The sequence below is a fragment of the Rhincodon typus genome, chromosome 8, assembly GCF_021869965.1.
Source record: "Rhincodon typus isolate 14 chromosome 8, sRhiTyp1.1, whole genome shotgun sequence".
Classification (NCBI taxonomy): Eukaryota; Metazoa; Chordata; class Chondrichthyes; order Orectolobiformes; family Rhincodontidae; genus Rhincodon; species Rhincodon typus.
The window spans coordinates 22915909-22937539 of record NC_063339.1 but is presented as its reverse complement, the minus strand read 5'-3'; the positions used below and the strand labels follow the sequence as shown (position 1 = coordinate 22937539).

General features: G+C 37.1%; 1 protein-coding gene across 1 annotated transcript in view; it reads left to right on the top strand.

Annotated features, from left to right (window-relative positions):
- The window catches only part of ppp4r4 (protein phosphatase 4, regulatory subunit 4), a 202618-nt gene that overhangs the window by 120396 nt on the left and 60591 nt on the right, over positions 1 to 21631 (top strand). The window contains exons 7-12 of the mRNA XM_048600386.1: positions 4282 to 4388; positions 9156 to 9263; positions 10646 to 10767; positions 15555 to 15677; positions 18898 to 19067; positions 21355 to 21474. Coding sequence (XP_048456343.1) covers positions 4282 to 4388; positions 9156 to 9263; positions 10646 to 10767; positions 15555 to 15677; positions 18898 to 19067; positions 21355 to 21474 — 750 coding nt within the window. The remainder of the gene's footprint in view (positions 1 to 4281; positions 4389 to 9155; positions 9264 to 10645; positions 10768 to 15554; positions 15678 to 18897; positions 19068 to 21354; positions 21475 to 21631) is intronic.

Genomic DNA, 21631 nt, shown 5'->3' with positions numbered 1-21631 from the left:
GGGCCTAGACCCTTCTCCCGAAACGTCAGCCTTCCTGCTCCTCTGATGCTGCTTGGCCTGCTGTGTTCATCCAGCTCTACACCTTGTTACTACATATTAATATCAACAAGTTTCATCCCACCATCAGACTTACCATGGATTACTCTTCATATATGTCTCATTCTTGGACAAAAGCGTCTCCATCAAGGATGGACATCTCATTACTTCACTCTACCGCAAGCCCACAGATAACCTCATGATGCTGCATTTCTCTAGCTTCCACCCTAAACATATTAAAGAAGCCATCCCCTATGGACAAACCCTGTGTATACACAGGATCTGCTCAGATGAAGAGGAACGCGATGGACACCTAAGATTTTGAACGCCCCCATAAGAACGGGATATGATGCTCAACTCATCGATTGCTACAGTGAAAAACTGCAACGACCTCTTCGAAGACAGACACCGGATACGACCGATAGAGTACCCTTCATCGCCCAGTACTTTCCCGGAGCGGAGAGACTGCACCATGTTCTTTGCAGCCTTCAACGTGTCACCGATGACGATGAGCATCTCGCCAAGACCATCCTTATGCCTCCATTTCTCGCCTTCAAACAACCACCAAACCTTAAACAGACTATTGTTCGCAGCAAACTACCCAGCCATCAGGACAACATTGACCACAACACTACACAACCCTGCCATGGCAACCTAAATAAGACATGTCAAATCATCGACATGGATACTACCATCACGTGTAGGAGCACCATCTACCAAGTACACGGCAGATACTCATGTGACTCGGTCAATGTTGTCTTTCTCAAACTCTGCAGGCAAGGATGCCCCAAGACGTGGTATATTGGCGAAACCATGCAGGCACTATGACAACGGATGAATGGACACCACGCAACATCAAGGAATGTTCCCTCCCAGTTGGGGAACACTTCAGCGGTCAAGGGCATTCAGCCTCCAATCTTTGGGTAAGCGTCCTCCAAGGCAGCCTTCGAGATACACAACAACACAGAATTGCTGAGAGAAACTGATCACCAAATTCCGTATCTGTGAAGACAGCCTCAACTGTGATCTTGGGTTCATGTTGTGCTACATGAGACCCCACCGCACTGTTCTGTATCTGCAAAATCTTCCTTTAGTGTCCTGTTTTGACACCAATATCTTCCTTTACTGTCCTGTTTTGACACCAACACCTTGATAAATTGTTATAGTCTCTCTACCTTAATTAGTTGTACAGTTTTGGATTACTTTTTACTTTGGTTAGACTCTTGGCATGTGACTCTTATACCTATCATGTTATTCCAGTCATTTAGTTTGACTCCAGCAGCACTTTATTTTTAATTTTCTGTAATTATCTCTCTGCCTCATTCAGTTGGATTATAGGTCATCCCTTCACTTGTATTTCAGCTGTTGACACTTTACTCACACCATCTGACACTTTTGATCACCTGCAGAGACTTATTATTTGAAACTCGACTCATACGTTTTGTAAGATCTTTTGATCTGTCTGCCCATTGATCTCTCTGCCAATAAAAGTGAAACTATTCCACTGATGAGGGTTTCCAGATCCAGAAGCTACACTCTAAAAAAGTAGAACCAAACCTTCCAAAAGTATTAGAGGATGTGGAACAAAACTGGGTGTGTGGAGTTAGGCCACAGAACAACCATAATCTCCTGAAGTGATAGAACAGGTTAGAGAGGTCAAACAACCTCCTTCTGTTCTTATGCAAAGGGCACTACAACTAAAGACCCCCATGATTGGAAGCAGTTAATATATTGAGCATGTACCCAGATATAAATTCATTCAAAAGTTCAGTATCATTCCCTTTTGACTTAAGGATCATGTATTATTTCTTTCAACAACATCATTCTTCTAATAACTCTGCAGGAGCAAGTCAGAAGCACCTTTCTTTAAAATTGAGTATAGATTAACTTCAATAGTGCTGATTTGGATGGAGAGTAAGCTTTGTGCAGATAAATCAATGTTTGCTGTTTTTACAAAAGAACAATGAAAGGAATGGCACAATCCAAAATAGCAGGAAGGTTGCCGCGTATGTGTTGGGTGCTGAGTAACTGCGGAACATTCCCTCTTGGCCTATTTCAGTGCACATATTAGTGGGGGAGGTGGGGGGTGGTGGTGGGGGAGCAGGGGCTCCATTGTTGCCCACCATAGCTGGCTGCCTGATGCAGCTTACACAGCAGCGTGCCAGGAATAGACTTCTGCCAGTTCTTTCTGATCTGATTATTGCAGTATGGAAAGCAGTGGCAAGTATTGTGACCAAGATGACTATTACCAAGTGAGAAGGGAACAGATTTTGGATACAATTGAAATTGGAAGAAATTGGAATATTGGGAAGAAGGTGTTACTAAGGTAGAATATACGCTGTGATCTTATTGAGTGGCAGGGCAGACTCTAGGTAGCAAATGGCCATTTTTTATTATTTATGTTTACAAGGAAGGGTTCTGAGGAAGGGTCGCTGGACCCAAAACGTTAACTCTGATTCTTTTCTTCACTGATGCTGCCAGACCTGCTGAGCTTTTCCAGCCACTTTGTTTTTGTTCCTGATTTGTGGCATTCGCAGTTCTTTTGGTTTTTATTTATGTGTTCAGAGTGTCCAGTTAATATTATATGAAGCGGTCTATGTTTTAGAATTTTTCCATGACACAAAATTACACACTGTGAATGCCTAGAAATAGGAGATTTTGTTGCTGGTAGCTTTTTCAACAAAGTGAATTGAGCATTTTTTTTAAGTATTGATAGCAATAGGTGGAGTCTTAATTTTTTTTTGAAAAAGCAAAGCTTCAATTTAAGAATTTGTTTGTGTGCTGTACCTTTGTTGTCAATTCTGGATCTCGATCACTTTTGTTTAAACTGTTCACTAGGTGATGACCTGCTTTGAATTCATAAACAAAAGAGAATGGCTGACAGAAATTCGGTCAATAAACATCATTAGCTGTTGAGGAAATGGGAGCAAGATATCTATTTGAATATTATAATTAGTGTTAAAGCAGCCAGGAAATTAAATGGTTGACTGTGGGATTAACTTTAATAGGAATCAACTTCGGTAACTCAAAATTCTGATGAAATAGCAGTCTGATAAATATTTTTTCCCTGAGCACAAATGATTAATTTAAAAAAAAACAAGGTTTCAACAGAGGAGTAAATAGAATGTTTAAACAAGAAGAAAATGTTGAGTATTTTTAGTTTCACAAATGACAAAGTTTCTGATGTATATTCATTTCGGTGGAATGAGGGAAATGATTAACACATTAATTAATCCAGCATACTCATCAATCTTTTATTGAAGTATTCTTGGATCAAAAGGTTAGTGAAGTATCACTCATTAATATTCCATTTGCAAGATGTAATAAATACTGATAAGAAATTCTAATTCCTTATCTCTCAGCAAAACAAACTGACGATTTTGTAATTTATTTTTCAGATTAATTTTTTTAGAGAATGTTGCACCTTTGTTCATTGACGTATGCTAGCTGTAGATTAAATACTGTGTTCATTTTAAAATTCTTATCCTTGTTTTCAAACACTACCATGTCCTTATGCATTGCTATGTCCTGCAACTCTATAACCCTTGAAGATAGATATTCACACTTCTCTAATTCTGGTCCCTTAAACCTCTTGGATTTCAGTTGCTGCACCATTGGAAGTTGTGACTTTTGCTGCCTAGGCCCTAAGCTCTCTCAAACACCTTAAATCTAAGTCTCTTCCCCTTCATCTTTTATGAACTTCTTAAAAATATACCTTGTTGATCAAGCTTTTGACAAATGGCCTGATATCTCCTTCTGAGACTCGGTGGTATTCTTGCTTTATGATGTTTCTGTGAAAAACCTTTAGATATTTTTTATTACGGTAAAGGATCGATATAAACAGAAGTTGGTGATTATAAATAATTGAACTTTTTTTTGTGTTATCTTTCCCTTTTACCAATTGGCACATTTTATTAATGCTCCTTGGTATCCGTAGAATAGATCTAACAAATACGATGTTCATAAAAGAGCAATTTTCTGCTTGCTGAAAAGCATCTCCAGCTTGAATTAATGCAGTTTATTTCACAACTAGGCATATGGTGAGCCAAAATGTCAGTTCTGCAATGGACCTGTAATTCTGTAAAGTATTTTGAAGTCATAAAATTCAAAAGCCATTACTGTTTATTAACGATTCAGTACAGTGTCATATAAAAACACTGATCTGGAAACTGCATTAAATTGATCTACAGTGACTTAATTGGGAATTAATGCATTCCATGGTAACCATTTTTTGCTTTTATTTAGATTTTGTCCCCGCTGGTTTCAAAGGCTCAATTATCACAGACAATCCAGTCACGTTTAGCTAGCTGCAAGATTCTGGGAAAAGTTGCCAGAAAATTTGAATCTCATATGTAAGTGGAACAAGGTATTTTTGTTAGTGCTTCTCTGGTAAGCACAAAAATCTGATGTATGCAACAGAATTTTCTACAGTCTATTATCATGCTTCTTGTCTCAATACACAGAAGTGCAAGAATGAGGAAATATTTTTGCATTTTAACAGAATCAAAAAAAGGTAGTTAGTATTCTGATGCAATTTGTATCAATATTGTATTCTTGCGCATGTACACTGACGTGATGTTTATTGCACAGAAATTAGAAACCACTATAGTTTATTTTGGCTTGTATTCCCATTTTATAAATTTGAATGAAATAAAACATAAGTATTACAGAAAAAAGAGATGTTGTTGCAGCTTGATATCTTGGAACTGATCAGGATAAGTGTACGAGAACCAAATTTCAAATGATCTCCATTTATATTATAGGAGAAAAAGGTGCTTAGTTGTTGGCAAGTAACTGTGGTGGGCTGAGGCTTTGCCATGAAAAAACAATAAGGGACTATAAGCAGCCCAAGCTCCCAGCTAATACAAAAGCCAAAAGGATTGAACATTTCCCTTTTACAGAGAATGGGTCCCTGCCTATGATTGTATCTAGCAAGTGTAAATGAGCTACATTACAAACATGACTAATTAGCTTAAATTATTATTTCCGTATAGCTATTGTCACTCTCAGTATAGTATAGCAAGTGCTATTGGGTTAAGGAAGCCATTTCACAATGGTACTATGTAGTATTTTTCCACAAACGGGACGCTGCTATCAGTCCAAAAAGACAATTTGCTTATCACAAAACTTAGCAAAGGCATGTATGAATTTCAGTGTCAGCATGATTGATTCAATCAATGGCCAGTACCTCCAGTTGTTCTTAATGGGCAAAGTATAAAACAAACTTAACCAGCCTTTAGCAAGGCCTTTGACAAGGTCCCACACGGCAGGCTAGTCCTGAAAGTTATGTCGCGTGAGATCCAAGGAGAGCTAGCTAATTGAATTCAAAATTGGCTCGATGGTAGGAAGCAGAGGATAATGGTTGAAGGTTATTTCTCGGACTGGAGGCCTGTGACCAGTGGTGTGCCACAGGGGTTGGTGCTGGGACCTTTGTTATTTGTTATTTACATAAATGATCTGGATGTGAATGTACAAAGCATGATTAGTAAGTTTGTGGTTGATACAAAATTAGGAGGTATTGTTGATAGTGAAGAAGGTTACCAAAATTACAGACGGATCTTGATCAGATGGAGAAGTGGGCTGAGGATTGGCAAATGCAGTTCAGTACAGATAAGTGTGAGGTGTTGCATTTTGGAAAGTCAAACCAAGGTAGGACTTATACAGTAAATGTTAAGGTCCTGGGGAGTGTTGTGGAACAGAGGGACCTAGGAATACAAGCACATACTTCATTGAAAGTGGCATCACAGGTGGACAGTGTGGTGAAGAAGGCATTTAGCATGCTGGCCATCATTGGTTGAGGCATTGAGTACAAGAGTTGGGACGTTATGTTACAGTTGTATAAGTAGTTGGTGAGGTTGCACTTGGACTATTATGTGTACAGTTTTGGTCACCCTGTTGTATGAAAGACAGTTCAACTGGAAAGTATGCAAAGAAGATTTACAAGGAAGTTGCCAGGACTAGTAGGCCTGAGTTATAGGAAGTGGTTGGCCAGGAAAGGACTTTATTCCTTGGAATGTTGGAGAATGAGGGGTGACCTTATTAAGGTGTGTAAATTCATGAGGGGCATAGATAGGATGAATGCATATAGTCTTTTTCCCAGGCATGAGGAAGTGAAAACTAAAAGGCATAGATTTAAGGTAAGAGGGGAAAGAGTTAAGAAGGATCTAAGGGGCAACTTCTTCACACAGAGAGTGGTGCGTATATGGAATGGGCTGGCAGAGAAAATGGTTGAGGCAGGTACAATTTCAACATTTAAAAAAAAACATTTGGATAGGCACATGGATGGGAAGGGTTTAGAGGGGTATGGACCAAATGCAGGCAATTGGAACTAGCTGAGTGGGCACCATGGTCAGCATGGACCAGTTTGGGCCAAAGACCCTGTTTCTATGCTGTATTACTCTATGACTAAACTCTATGACTCTATGCTTGCAAAACCTGAAACATAATGTTTGATAAATGTGAGTCCATTATTGTATGACATTTGCTGAACAATCCTGAGAGATAGTAGTTACACAAATAATCAATTTAAGATAGCTGGTCAACCAGTAACTGTTCTGAGGAAGGGTCACTGGACCCGAAACGTTAAGTCTGATTTTCTCTTCACAGATGCTGCCAGACCTGCTGAGCTTTTCCAGCAACCTCTGTTTTTGTAACCATAACTTGCCTCATTTACAATTTTCAGAAAAAACATACATTCGTTTGCAGGGACCCATACTATGGAAACAAAAGAGTTGTTTTATGAGGAAAGGTTGGACAGGCTCAGCTTCTATCTGCTGGAGTTTGGAAGAATAAGAGATGACTTGATTGAAACATACAAAGTCCTGAGTGTCTTGACAGGTGGATGTAGAAATAATGTTTGTCTTGAGAGAACTTGAAATTCAGGATCACTTTACAAATATGGATTCTCCTGTTTAACCCCAGGAAGAGGAAGATATGGGTCTTGCAATAATCTTGAACTAGGACCTCCTTACACATTTGCAAAAAGTGCACAGACTGGAGAAGTCCAGCATGCTGACTACTATTGTCCAAAACATTGATCCAAATCTGGATTAAAATATTCCCCTAATCTACGCACCATTTATCCATACATAAAACATTATTTCCAAGTGTGTTTACTTTTAGGATTCAGGTGACAGTTAAATGGCTGAAGCTTTATCAGATACAAATCAATAAGGTGGCCTCTATGCAGTTACACTCGGTACAGGTATTTCTGCTGTAGCGAGTGCTTCGTTAACATGAATTGGTTCTAACGCGATTGATGAATAGTGGATGCTGTTTGGACAGCGCAAACTTTCTGCTATAAAGGTATAGTGATTTTTCTATAGCAATTTCCCTATAACACAATTTTCTATGGCAATTTTCTAAAATGCGAGGTCACATAGGAACGCAACTATTGTGTTATAGGAGAAATACCTGTACTTTTTGACAATAGTTAATTGCATATTGAATCTTTTATGACTGGGCTTCATGGATATATGCCATTTTTCTGTTTGTTTTCTATTGCATTTGTAATTATTCGTTATACTATATTTTCCTTTTTTTCTAAGATTTTAAATCAGATATTGTTCTATTTATTTTCTGTAACTCTTAGTGGATTTTAAGGATGCACAAAAATCTTGGTAATTGGTTTATTGCCTTTATATTTTGATTTTGTGAAGAATTGCTACTAGTTATTTTATTCAGCATGTCTTGCTGTAGATGGAAATAACCTAAAAGCTCAAGTGATGTTTGGTTTAGAATGATAGCTAAAATAAAAGTAGAGCAAATAGAAACATATAAATATTATTATTTATAACAATGTAACAAAAAACTACAAGGATGTGAACTTTCATTTTATTTTTAGTAGTGATCTGTATAACATGCAGAGATGGTGATGCTTCACCAATATAAGGTTCCAAATTTGAGACCGGAAAGCTTTGCTGTGTAAAATATGTATGTTGATAACATCCAACTCTCTTCCACTGCCTTTCCCTCTTAAACCCCCAGTTGGACTGCTTGTATTAGATCAAAATATGGGTGAGTCACATTTCCCTCCTGCACATCAGAAAGATCAAACCAATGTTGTAAGGTGAACTGTTACCTTTCTTTTTGCTGGTTGCCTCCCAGCCAATGACTTGCTCAGTCCTTATTAAGTTTTCTTTTTTGTTTTGATATCGGGCAGAACTACAAAACTTTCACATTTTATCATCACCAAAACTGTTTTCTCACACCTCTATAATATTGTCACTCCCACTGTTTCTGAAATCCTTGCCTGTGTTTTTGTCAGTTTCAGAATTCTTCAGTTTGGGCTTTCATCCTTCGCTCTGGATAACACCATCCTTCCCAGGTTTTGCTGACTTCATTGTATCCCTGTCCCTCAAAAACTTGAATTTAAAATCTGTACAGGTTCATGCACCCTATCATTGCAATTTCCTTCATCCTTCTGTTCCATCATCAAGCATTGGTCCTCGAATTTTAAACATTGTACATTCCTCTCCCTTTGCTCAAACATTGATGGCTGAGATTCTAACTTTATTGTTAATTTCCGATATATCCTCCAGAAAGCTCTTCAACTTTTAATCCATCATTGCAGCCAAGATTTTAAGTCAGCTGTCAACCCTCCTGCCCTGACTAAATGCACATTCATTTATCCATTTTATTTTATGCCTCGGTCTATATTCAATGTTGAAAGTATTCAGTAAATGGAACTAATTCCTGTAAGATGGTGAAAAATATAAGTGTGGACTGTCATAGCCTTTTCTTAAATCATGCACATGTTGATACACCTAATATGATTTATTTCCTTAGTTTTGGTTGGAATATGAAGTAAAGCATTTTATTCTGGAAGTTGTTTTATTGCATTGAAGAAAGATTGAGATAAAACTGATAATACTGTTTGTGAAATGCAGCTGTATAAATCAATCTGTCTTTCTTTTTATCTATCTTACCCCCTACATTTCTCTCTTTTTCTTTTCTCAAATTTCCCATATTCATGTTGCTGTAGTTTCAATCTCTCTCTTTTTGCAGTGTTTCTTTAGTCTTTAGCGTTCTAAAGTCGCAGATTACAGTCATGCATTAATTATAGATTTATCATGAAATAGGCCAAAAAAAGTGCATAAATAGTTGTATTGTCTCTGCAGAATAAAACGAGATATTCTGCCTCTAGTGAAATCACTTTGCCAGGATGTAGAATATGAAGTTCGCTCCTGTATGTGTCGTCAGCTGGAATTCATAGCACAGGGAATTGGGTAAGTATTGTAACTTGTATGTCTAGCCTATGCATATAACTCAAAATCAGTGTGTGCTGGAGAAATACAACAGGTTTGGCAGCATCTGTATAGAGAAAAGCAGCATTAATGTTTCAAGTCCAGTGACCCTTCTTTCGAGTAGTTCTGATGAAGGGTTACTGGACTTGAAATCTTCGTTAACTCTGTTTTTCTCTCTGCAGATGTTGCCGGATGAGCTGTGTTTCTCCGACACTCTGTTTTTGTTTCAGATTTCCAGCATTGCAGTTCTTTGTGTTTATTTCTATGTGTAGAAATCTTGGCTTAGCTGATACAAGAATGCTAGATGTTGCATTAAAACCATCAATACTGCAAATTTCTGATCATTGAGAAGTTTAACTAAGCAAATGGGTGCTCAGACTAAACAACTCTGCTGGAATGCATGAAGGAAAATACCTGAAGGACACATGAATGTGGTGTTACTATTACAACATGGGTTTGAAATCCTGACTGCAAAGTGGAACAGGTCAAGGTGAAATTAGCCGTGTACACTGCTGCTTTTAATTTGAGTAGTTTTTTTTTGTTTAAGGTTTAATAATGTAAACATTTCCATAAAGTTGTGTAGTGCAGTTAAAGACATTTTTTAAAAAAGGAGCTTCTTTAATGTTAATGTTAAATTCATTACCTAGTAATGTTAGAGATAATTGAATTAATTTTTATTTCTGGTTTTGATTGCAGAAGGATGTAATATAAATGAAATAAAAGTATTTTTAAAATTATGATACTTACAGGAGCTTCATGATATGACTGAAGCTACTCTATAATATTAGACAACTCTCAATTTAAAAAAGTTTCATGCTGTGTGGAACTACAAATTGGAACTAATTGACTGTGGTGGATTTAGAGTGAGATTCAGCTGTCATCAATGCTTGATGCTCCCCAAATCACCTTTGTAAATAGAATTCATACCATTTGATTTTACTACCTATGACTACCCGATATAAACCTACTAACTTCCAAGTAATTACTAAGCTTTACATATACGTTATGTTGATTTTTTAAAAACAATTCTTTCAATAGATGTGGACATGACTGCAGTACCTGCATTTGTTTCTCATCTCGGAATTCCCTTTAACTGAGTGACTTATTAGGCCATTTCAGAGGACAGCTAAAATTCACCCATATTACAGTGGGTATGCAGTCACTAAGGATGGTAGCTTTTATATCCAGATTTCATCATTTGAATTAGCCTGGGCCTTTGGATTACCAGAGATTGTCACTGCACCAGTACCTGCCCTATTGAAAAAAGATTATTAACAGAACGGATAAGGCAGGTGGGGCACTCTACATCAATGTGACTTTTCTTTGCTCTTTTGACGTAAATTGTTTTTCTTTTCATTATGTAGGGTTGAACAGACAAAAACTGCAATTCTTCCTGAATTAGTAGAGTTGGCTAGGGACGAAGGGAGCAGTGTACGTATTGCTGCATTTGACACCATTGTTAATCTGCTTGTGATGTTTGACAGTGGTAAGTTAACAGGCAACAAATTGCATTGTTAGTGAATTAGTGTTTTCAATATTCTAAATACCTTTGGTGATAATAGAAGAAAATGGATTTTAAACTAAATTCCGAATTAAAATTGCTTTCTGCTGCAAGTCTTATGAGATTGTCCGTTGGATACAATTTTATGGAATTCCTTTATGATTTTGCTTGTAAGATAGCGAAACAATTTTCATCGTAAAAGTATAGGTCAAATGGATATTATAAAGTCCACCAATATTATGTGCTATTTTTGGCAGCATCTGTGGAGAGAAAGCAGAATTAATGTTTTGGGTCCAGTAACCCTTTTTCTCCACAGATGCTGTCAAACCTGCTGAGGTTTTCCAGCATTTTCTATTTTTGTTTGATTTCCAGCATCCACAGTTCTTTGGTTTTTTTTGTGTGTTCTTTTATTTGCATTATTTTTATACTAAAATGACCACTATACATTGTAATGAGAAACTACACAAAATACGAGTATAAAATAAAGAGAGAAACAAAATTCTTGTCAGCTGAAATTGCATGATTAAAAATGCTTCATTTTTAGCCCAAGTTTATCTACAGTCTAAACAAATATTTATTGATTTATTTCCCTACATGCATTGTTATTGCTTCAAAAAAGTGTTTCTTTGTGTGACAGAGAGAAATTGCAACCAGGTTTACACACTGACCACGGTAAATGGGGCAGAATACTTTGAAGGGATTTGAGGTGATAATGAAAAGGAGTGATTGGGCAAGGGAGATGGTGCATTTTTGAGTTTATTTAGTATTGTGAATCTCTGAATTCTTAGTTAGTTTTGGATTTACAAAGCAACGTGGTCTTGACCATCTAGGACAGCTAATTAATTTGAATCATTTAGCATCTGAAAAAAATCTTTAAAAGCTTGAAGATTATCATGCAGGATCTTATGTGTTTTTCCTGATGGAGAACATGCTTGGTGTTTCAGAACCGAATAGTCCTAAAAAGAGAAAGAAAAAAAATGCTGATATTATTCCAAAAACACAGTACTCTTGTGTTCATAAGGCTTATTGATTTTGTTCAATCAAAGCTTGTGAGAGACTTTGCAAGGAGTCATGTCAGTACTCGATGAAGCTGGATAGCAGCTCCTATGAGCCTATTAAACATTTTTTTTTAGTTTGAAACCAACAAAAAAATTGTATCCTTTTAAAAGTCGGTGAAAGCAAGTGCAGGTTGCCAATATATTTAACTAGCACATCTTAATCCAAAATACATACAATCCTCAGCATCAGCGGTTGTATTATTGATATAAGATTAACACTCCAACATTCCAAGTACTTAAGAATATTAGTAATTATTATGACAATTTCTTTTGACTTCCTGACATTTCTTCTCTGCTTCCTTTGGATTCACAGAATCTTGTAGTGCAGGAGCAGGCCATTCAATCCATCATATCTGTGCTAACTCCCCAAATGAGTCTCACTTAGTGTCATTACTCTGCTTTCTCTTCATAACTTTGCACATTGTTCCTCATTTTTAAAAAATTATTCATTCGTGGGACGAGGGCATCGCTGATTAGGTTATCATTTATTGCCCATCCCTAATTGCCTAGAGAGCAGTTAAGGATCAACCACAGTGATGTGGGTCTGGAGTCACATGTAGGCCAGACCAGGTAAGGATAGCAGTTTCCATCCCTAAAGGGCATCAGTAAACCAAATGGTTCTTTCCAACAACTAGCAATGGATTTATGGACATCCTTGGACTCTTTAATTCCAGAAATTTATTAAATTCAAAATTCACCATCTGCTGTGGCAGGATTCCAACCTAGGTCCCTAGAATATTACCTGGATCTCTGGATTAACAGACCGGTGATAATACCACTAGGCCATTGCCTCCCCTGTAGACTACTTTGAATCTGAAACACTCAACATACCTTTCTCCTTCTATGTCTTTCCTCCAATTGGAATGTATATTGGACTTTGGACTTCAAGAAGGCCTTTGACAAGGTGCTGCACAGGATGCTGCTGAGTAAGATAAGAGTCCATGGTGTTAGAGGCAAGGTGCTAGCATGGATAGAAGATTGGCTGTCTAGCAGAAAGCAGAGCGTAGGGATAAAAGGGTCCTTCTCAGGATGGCATCGGTGACAACTGGTGTTCCGCAAGGGTCAGTATTGGGACCACAACTTTTCACTTTATACATTACTGATCTCGATGAAGGAACTGTGGACATTCTGGCTAAGTTTGCAGACGACACAGAGATAGGTGGAGGGACAGGTAGTATTGAGGAGGTGGGGAGGCTGCAGAAGGATTTGGACAAGTTAGGAAGTGGCAGATGGAGTACAACGTGGGAAAGTGTGAGGTCATGCACTTTGGTAAGAGGAACAAAAGCATGCCCTATTTTCTAAATGGGGAGAAAATTCAGAAGTCTGAAGTGCAAAGAGACTTGGGAGTTCTAGTCCAGGATTCTCTTAAGGTAAACTTGCAGTTTGAGTCAGTAGTCAGGAAGGCAAATGCAATGTTGGCATTTATTTTGAGAGGACTTGAATATAAAAGCAGGGATGTACTACTGAGGCTTTATAAGGCTCTGGTCATGCCACATTTGGAGTATTTTGTGCCATTTTGGGCCCCATATCTCAGGAAGGATGTACTGGCTCTGGAGCGGGTTCAGAGGAGGTTCACGAGAATGGTCACAGGAATGGAAAGCTTAACATATGTGGAACATTTGAGGACTCTGAGACTAAACTCCTGGGAGTTTTAGAAGGATGAGGTGGGATCTAATTGAAACTTACAGAATACTGAATGGCCTGGACAGAGTGGATGTTGGGAAGATGCTTCCATTTGTAGGAGAGACTAAGACCGAGGGCACAGCCTTACAGTAAAGGGAAGACCTTTTAGAATGGAGATAAGGAGAAACTTCTTCAGCCAGAGAGTGGTGAATCTATGGAATTTACTGCCACAGAAGGCTGTGGAAGCCAGGTCATTGACTACATTTAAGACTGCGATAGATAGGTTCTTGATTATCAAGGGGATCAAGGGTTACAGGGAGAAAGCGGGAGAATGGGGTTGAGGAACTTATCAGCCGTGATTGAATGGCGGAGCGGACTCGATGGGCCAAATGGCCTAATTTCTGCTCCTATGTCTTATGGTTTTGTATTGGGTCAAAAGTCAGCAACAGTCCTAACCATGCTTAATTTAAGATTCACTTTATTAATTTGTGTATTTATGATTAATTGCCCCTCTGAGTTAAGCTATTCAATTCCAGTCTAAAATAAAAATGTTTCCCTAGTGTTTTTTCAAGAAATCAATTTTCAGCTAGTTAATACATACTTGGAAGAGCAATATTTATTGTAAAGTTAGCTACCAGCAATGAACAGAAATCTTTTTTTTATTATAATTTTTGCTGAACATTTTACAATTTGTAAGCCTGAAAATGCTCTCCAATTTTATATTCTTCAAGAAGGGAGTATTACATTAAGTGTACTCTTTGTACTTTTGGATTCTTTAGATAAGTAAATCAAAATTGACCATGCTCCTTAAGATAAAAATACTGGATGCTTGGAGTTAGAACCTTTTGATCTTTAGCTGTTCCTCACAAATCAGATCCATTGCCCAAGAATGACAGTTAAGTGACGTTTCCTGTTAGGATCTTCTGCAGATCTTCAGCTCTTGCAAGTGATGTAAATGAAGAAAGAGTTAACCTTCAGAGGAAATGAAGGTTTCCTACTTGACACTTGACTACTTTTCACGCTTGACACTCAAAGTATTTCACTTCAAATAATTGTGTAAATATGTTAACAGAATTCATGTCAATACGAACATCAAAATTATTTGGGGTCAATATTACAGAAAAGTATTATATACAATATTATAGAAAGCAAATAGCAACACTGAATTTATGGTGACCGGATCACTATCAATAAAAGGGTTTTAGACGTTCATGCGTTATTCTGAACACTTCTGACGCAAGCCTGACAATTACACAATACTTTAGTTGTCATTGCGGATTCTACACCATTGTCAATGGAAAGTCAATGGACTTTCATGTGCTTTGGAATAGGGAAATACATACAAATTTCACTTAATTACTGAATGTATAGAATACCCTAGATAATGGGGATGAAATAGATGCTATTCTCAGGTTTATGAAGAATAAGCACATTCAAACAATGCATAATGATTACATCTGTTATGAACATGGACTAAAGTTAGAAGTAGATAGTGCTGTCTTTTCAGGACTGGAGACAAATAAACTTTATTTATCCCACTTTTCGATAATATTGACCCCAGAGTCAGAAGATATTTCCACACAGCTTCCCAAATAATTTTGATGTCCGTATTGACATGAATTCTGTTAACATATTCACACAATTATTTGAATATTTTTGATCATTGTCAGTCTTCATATCATAGATCCTTAATATAAAAGTGACAGATGAGTTCATTTGCAGAAATTTATGTTTCATCAGTGTATACCAAGTGGCATTGATGCCTTCTAATATTTTATTATAGCATCTATAATTTAGGAAAATATCTCTGTACTTTGGAGAATACAAATTCTGATGATGTAAGGTCTAAGCAGGTTGTCTAGTATTACTTCAACAGCATCACAAAATAAAGTGACCTTTTTTCTCTTAAAAGTAGACCTCAATATTTTCTACCAAAACAGTCCTGTTTGAAGATAATATTATGCATTAAGTTTTTGAAATCTGTACAATCAGTAAACTTTTGATATTGGTGCCATTTTTGTAAATGTCTACCCATTTTCCTCCTCACATTTGTTATTTCAGTGATACATTATTCTGTGATTATCTTGTCAGATGACCGTACCCAAATTATATTTCCCTTGGTGATGATGTTCTGTGAGAAATCATTCAAAGCAGATGAGAGCATTCTTGCACCGCTGTCACACCAACTAGGAAAGCTCTGTCATGGTCTTTCAGGTAAATTTAGTAAGTTTAATTTAGTTTCTTAACTCCATTTTTAACAGTTTGTTTAAAACATATGTAGCTAAATGGAGGGATTCATTTTGTTTTCTCCACTCTTTATTTTTTCCAACCCTCCTTTTACTTTCAATGTTAATTTTCAGTGACTGACTTGACTATTTTCTGTTGTCCTTGTTCACTCATCTTCCAACAGCCAAGTGAGTACAGCACTTTTACCATTATTGTGCATGGTAGTGTAAAGACTTCTGGAAAGATGCATTCACCTTAAAAAGGATCCACAGGAATATAGCCAAGTTTATGAAATTTGTCGTCTTAATTTAATCCTCTGAGCCCTAATATTATCCTCACAAACTTATGATGTGTTGCTTCCAAAGCTAATATATACTTGTTGAGGTGCATTGCTCAAAATTAAGCATAGTGCTCAAATAAGGTAGGACGTCGGCTCTGAATCATAACTTTTTCCCCTTAATCTTAACAGAATTGAATAATAAAGGCCAACGTTCCATTTGTCTTCAATTTATTTTCTTGAACTTTTCTATTACTTTTAAAAGATTTATTTACTGCACTTGGGCTTCCAAAATCTCTTTCTAACACTCTACAAATTCACTAAAATGATGCCAGTGCGTGGGAGATTAAATTATAAGGACTGCTTACTCAGTCTGTATTCCTTTGAGCTTATAAGGTTTTGAGGGAAGAGAGGGTTAATTTAGTCAAGATCTTACTGTTATTCAATGATTCATTAGGATAAATGAAGGGGAGCTATATCCTGCAATGGGAGAATCCTGAACAAGAGGGCATAATGTTCAAACTGAGACTCAGGCATTCCGGATTAAAGGTGGAAAACGTTTATTCCATTTTGTTGGAAATGTGGAATTCCTATCAGTGCCCCCACCCAACAAAGAAAGGCTGTGGATGATGATTGACAAGACAGTATTTTTAGGTAACGGTAACCAGGGCTATAGAGAGAAGCAGTTAAATGCAGTTAAGGTCATGATCTAACTAAATGGCAGAACAAGCTCCAATGGGGGACACTTGCATGCAGTTGAAGTGAGATATATTAATATATAGGCCGTTATTCTTGGCAGACAGAAGGAAAACGTACACGCAGACACCATATATTTAAACCCAAAATAGTTGATAGCAATTCTCTGATTCGTTTCTTGGGGCAATTTTTTGACCAGTTGGAGTCAACCTGCCTGATTCAATATCTAAACAAAGCTTGGCAGTTAACTTTCACCATTAACTGATGCATTCTCCATGACAATGTCCCTGCCAATCAGAGTTCATTTGCCAATCAAATAGCAACTCTCCTCTCATATAGTATAAATATCATTTTCCTTTGCATTGCTGTTATTCAAGAATTATCCTGATGAGTGCAAGACAAAATGTTTTGACAATTTGTTTTCTCAACAGTATTCTAGCATATTATCAAAGATTATTGTTGGAACTTTGTTTGATCCTTCCTCAGATTTGTTTGGATTAAAACTGAGTGATTTGTTTTGTATCATTTGTTTCTTTAAAATGCCAATCATCTACTGACTGATGTACACCCACCTCTGGTTCTATAATCCCAATGTCCATCACCTCTGAAAACCAAGGCAAGTACTTATTATCTCTGTTTTTCTGTATATCCACTCTAAACTTGCCTATATTAACTTTGGCCTAACTATTTCAAGGCCATCTTCTTACTATAAAAAGCTTTTGCATTCTCAGCTTTCTATTCTCCTTTTATGTTGCTTTTCTTTTATATACCTTAGGTATTTCATTACTGCCCTGCAAGTGCTAAGTGCTCCTTTTTATTTACAGTTTTAATTAACATTGACCTTCTTATATAGTTCCTCAGCATTCACATCTACCCTTTTGGCCTTATAGCATCCACTTGATCATTTTTAGTCATTGTAAATATTCCCATTTTCTGTCATCTCTATTTGATAATTAATGTGTCTTTATTATATTTTGACTTACAATCCGATTCTTTTTGGATTCAAGTTTTAAAGCATTTTGTTTTTTAATTCTTGCTTTGAACCTAATTATAGTGCTATTTCCAAAATGCTTCCTACTTTTAAGTTACTTATTTAATTCTGGATAATTAAATTAACCATGACAAGTATTATTTCTTTCCTGTTGGAATGTTAATATGAGAACTGAAACAAAACTCCTTTTCACAGAACAAGCAGTTCTTCCATTTCTAATTTTGGCTAATGTAAAAATTGTTGAATTATGTTTTTCTAATTAGGGTATGAGCTAATTTGCTTGGTTTTGTTTCCATTGTTTGGTTGTCAATAATAAACGTGCTTACTAATTTTAATCATATTTATTTTTGTACATATATGCATATGAATATAAATATGCCATCGTATTAGCAGGAGAACAGTTCTCAATGTGAATGTAGTGCATTATATTGGAGCAAATTTACTGGGATAATTCCTGTTTAGTAATTCTTCATGTGAACAGATGAATGGAATTTAAGCATTTAGGAAAAGAGTTCGCATGAAACTAGTTGGAGCATCTGAGAGGGCCTGAACCTGCTGCACAGTATGGAGAGAAGATGGAGTTGATAGTTGGCCATAGCTAATGGCATTCTGCTTATAAGTGGTGAATGAATGCACTTGGTATCTAAGATCAGTACTCTTGTATACTTCGGGACAGGGATAAACTAGGCATAAGTTAAATGTGAAATAGAGACTCTGGGAACAGAGGTTGCAAAAAAAGTGGGAAAGAAGGGAATATTGTTTGGTAAATCATAATATGGTGTGTGTTGAATTAGCGAAAAATCATAAGTATAACATTTAGTAGTAGAAGCAAAATAAGTGTCAGCATGGGCATATGGAGATGTAAAATTGGTAGGTTGTATGTCGAAGGGGTGTACAGAGTGATATCCATGGTACAATATTGAGGAATCCAATGGCTAAATCTAAGATTAACTAAGGTTTTAGCAAAGATTTCTAGCTCTGGTTGTGGGTGTTATACCATAACAGACCGGCCAGTATAAATTCCAAACGGAGGAAAACAACATCGCTTCATTGGAGGCCTCACTGATGATGTTACCTAGCATGGTGACAAAATGTCTGAGCGAAAACCAGTCAGCTCGGCGAGTAAGTCAACAACCTCACTAGGATTGACTAATTAGGACTAGGCTTGGAGATCTCATTAGCAGTATCTATCGTCAAACGTTAAGACATACTATTTTCAACCATTACCTTTTTATACCATTCAGGGAACTTAACGGATGAACAACATCTGTGGTTTTTGGATTTCTACAAGAAATTTAGTACATTAGGTCTACAACAAGAAAACGGTCAAAGTGATCACACAACTCAATTCTATGCAGCAGATATGGATGCAAAATATGTATCTGTCAGACAGAATTGTGCCTACAACTTGCCAGTAAGTGCTGATTGTAAAATGGTAACATTAACCTGTAGAATTATTTTATTCTTCACTGCCCAGAAGGTCACACTGTACACACATACATATATATTATGGGGAATGTGGACTGCAGCACCTGTCTCCATGGTCTGTGCTGCTGATTTTTTGTTTTTTTTCCATCACTTCTTCATTTTCTACCAGTTATTACCATCCTCTTTCATGTCTCATTTCCTTTCTTTATGGTTCTTCGTGGTAGTGTGTGTGTTAAGGTGACGAAAACTGCTACGATCCTCTGGAGACTCCATGTTGGAACAAGTTTGTAGGAAAGATGTGGATCCTTCGCTGTACTCATCCCACCTATTCCTGTTTCCTGCTTCCCTCTTAGAAAAAGGGAGGGCAAGAATAAGAGGGATGTAGGCTACAATATGGAAGAAGCAATAAAGACATTGAGGGACCTGAACACAGGAGATGGTTAGGAATAGAAATGGAAAAGGGGCTGAGAAAGGAGAACTATTTTAGAATATTGAAAATAATATTGACTATTTACTTAACATTCATTTCAAACCTTTGGCAGAAGTGTTCTTTTTTCTGTTCTAAGTTTTTTTTCTATATACAGGAGGAAAGAAGAAGTATATGCTATGTCTGTAGTTAGCCAACTGGTTGCCCGGAGCAAACAATCACGATGAGGACATGGAGCAGTTCAGATTCAGAAGGGGCTGGCTATTTCTCAATATCTGGCAGAGGTTGGATGATGAGACTACATCTGCCAAATTTAGTTAATGGCTGAGAGGAGGTCCTTAAAAATTTGTTTAATAATGGTAGAGGAAGGAGGTCTTAAAGCCAGCCTACATTTTGCAAGGCTTTTTAACAGGCCTGAAACAGTGTTAAACCATTCCCTTACAACTAACCAACTGTAGAAGAATCAACAACTTCATATTGTACACCCAAACAGTGGATTTGATATGGAGATGCAAAGTGGCCCTAGTACCATTTGAAAGGGTAGACTGCAATTTACATAAGCAGCTTTCATAATAAATGTGAACTTCAGAATTAATAAATTGAAAAGTATTGTTTGTGGAGTGTGGACACCAAGCTCTGTATAACCATTAAATATCAAAATGCCAAATGAGTAAAGACAGAATACATGACTTCAAAATGATGGTTGAATTACTTAAAAGCATCCTGAGAAATTATGACTTTTCATTCAAGTCTACTTCACCAGAATGTGGTATGAATTCTGATCTACCATAGTAGTTCAGATTATGTAACACCTTAAAATGAACAAGTGCCAAAATTGTTTTATAATGATGTGATTAGACAAAAATAGATGCTGAACCAAAAGAGGACTTGCGAGGAAGGGTAAACTAGAGTTTGGTCGGAGGTGGAGGGTCATCATGAAAGGAAGAAAGATCCAGTCTGGCTGCAGTAGGGCTTAATGGAGATCTCAACTGACTATTACTCTGTTGAAATACCAGAGACCTTGTTTAATTGACACTGCTGGTGCTCTGATCTCTACTGTCAATTTCATAATATATATTCGCACAGGATTAAGAGGTTTCAAGTGCTTACCATTTCTGTTGTTGATATTTTAAAGGGTCTGGGTGATTATTCACTTTTAATGGCCTGTTATAAAAAGCTTTGTTTTAATGAAAGAATATAATGACTGAAGATTTTTTTTTCAGAAACGTTTTACTGCCATTATAGTCTTCATTTCTCCCATATATACTGAGTGGGCATGGAAGTATGACAATCTGGCATGATGGATTGTATGTGGGAGGACATAGCCTGATATGTGAGGCTTGAGGGTGGTGTATTGGGGCATAGCCAGGCCTGGAGGATATGATGGAACATGGGAGCATGTTACTTTTCACAGATAAAAAATGAGGAATGTATTGAGTTTCAAGAGGTGAAGGCTAGAGGCCCTTACTTTCCTTCATTAAAACTGGACAAAGTCCCATAACACGGAGACAGGCCTTTTAAGTAGCCTGTCTCTGCAGCTGACAGCCATGTTGCTGCCTCTAGACTCTTTTCCAGGTCGGCTGACCTGATTGCATCTCTCACATGTCACTCGACAGTGAAGATCCAGTCATTCCTGGCACATTCTCATGAGATTGACAGGCAGAGCTGAGAATTTTCCCACCTCCTTCTACCTCATAGATAAAAATCCAGGTTTAAGTTTGTAGGTGTTGTAAGATATTCTAGACTTTATAGCTTGAACATTTACAGAATTGTTCAATCCCAAATAAATTAATCATTTGAGGATAAATTGAATTTGTTTCGCATAATTTTCCATTTTTCCACACAGGCCATGATACTTTTTGTGGATCCTAAATGTTTCTACTCTGAACTTTACCCCACTTTTTCAACCCTCTGTCATGATCCTGAAACTCTTGTCCGACGCACTGTTGCCACTGGCTTCCATGAAGTAAGTGTTTACTGCTAACTCTTCACAGTTTTGCTTTGTAGTTTAGGATGATGGTACAGAAGGATGACTTATGAAATGATATCAACAGCATCTTAAAATCAAAATCAAGCTTACTTTTAAAGCTGTAGTGGTTATCATGCCTCAGTATTCATCTATG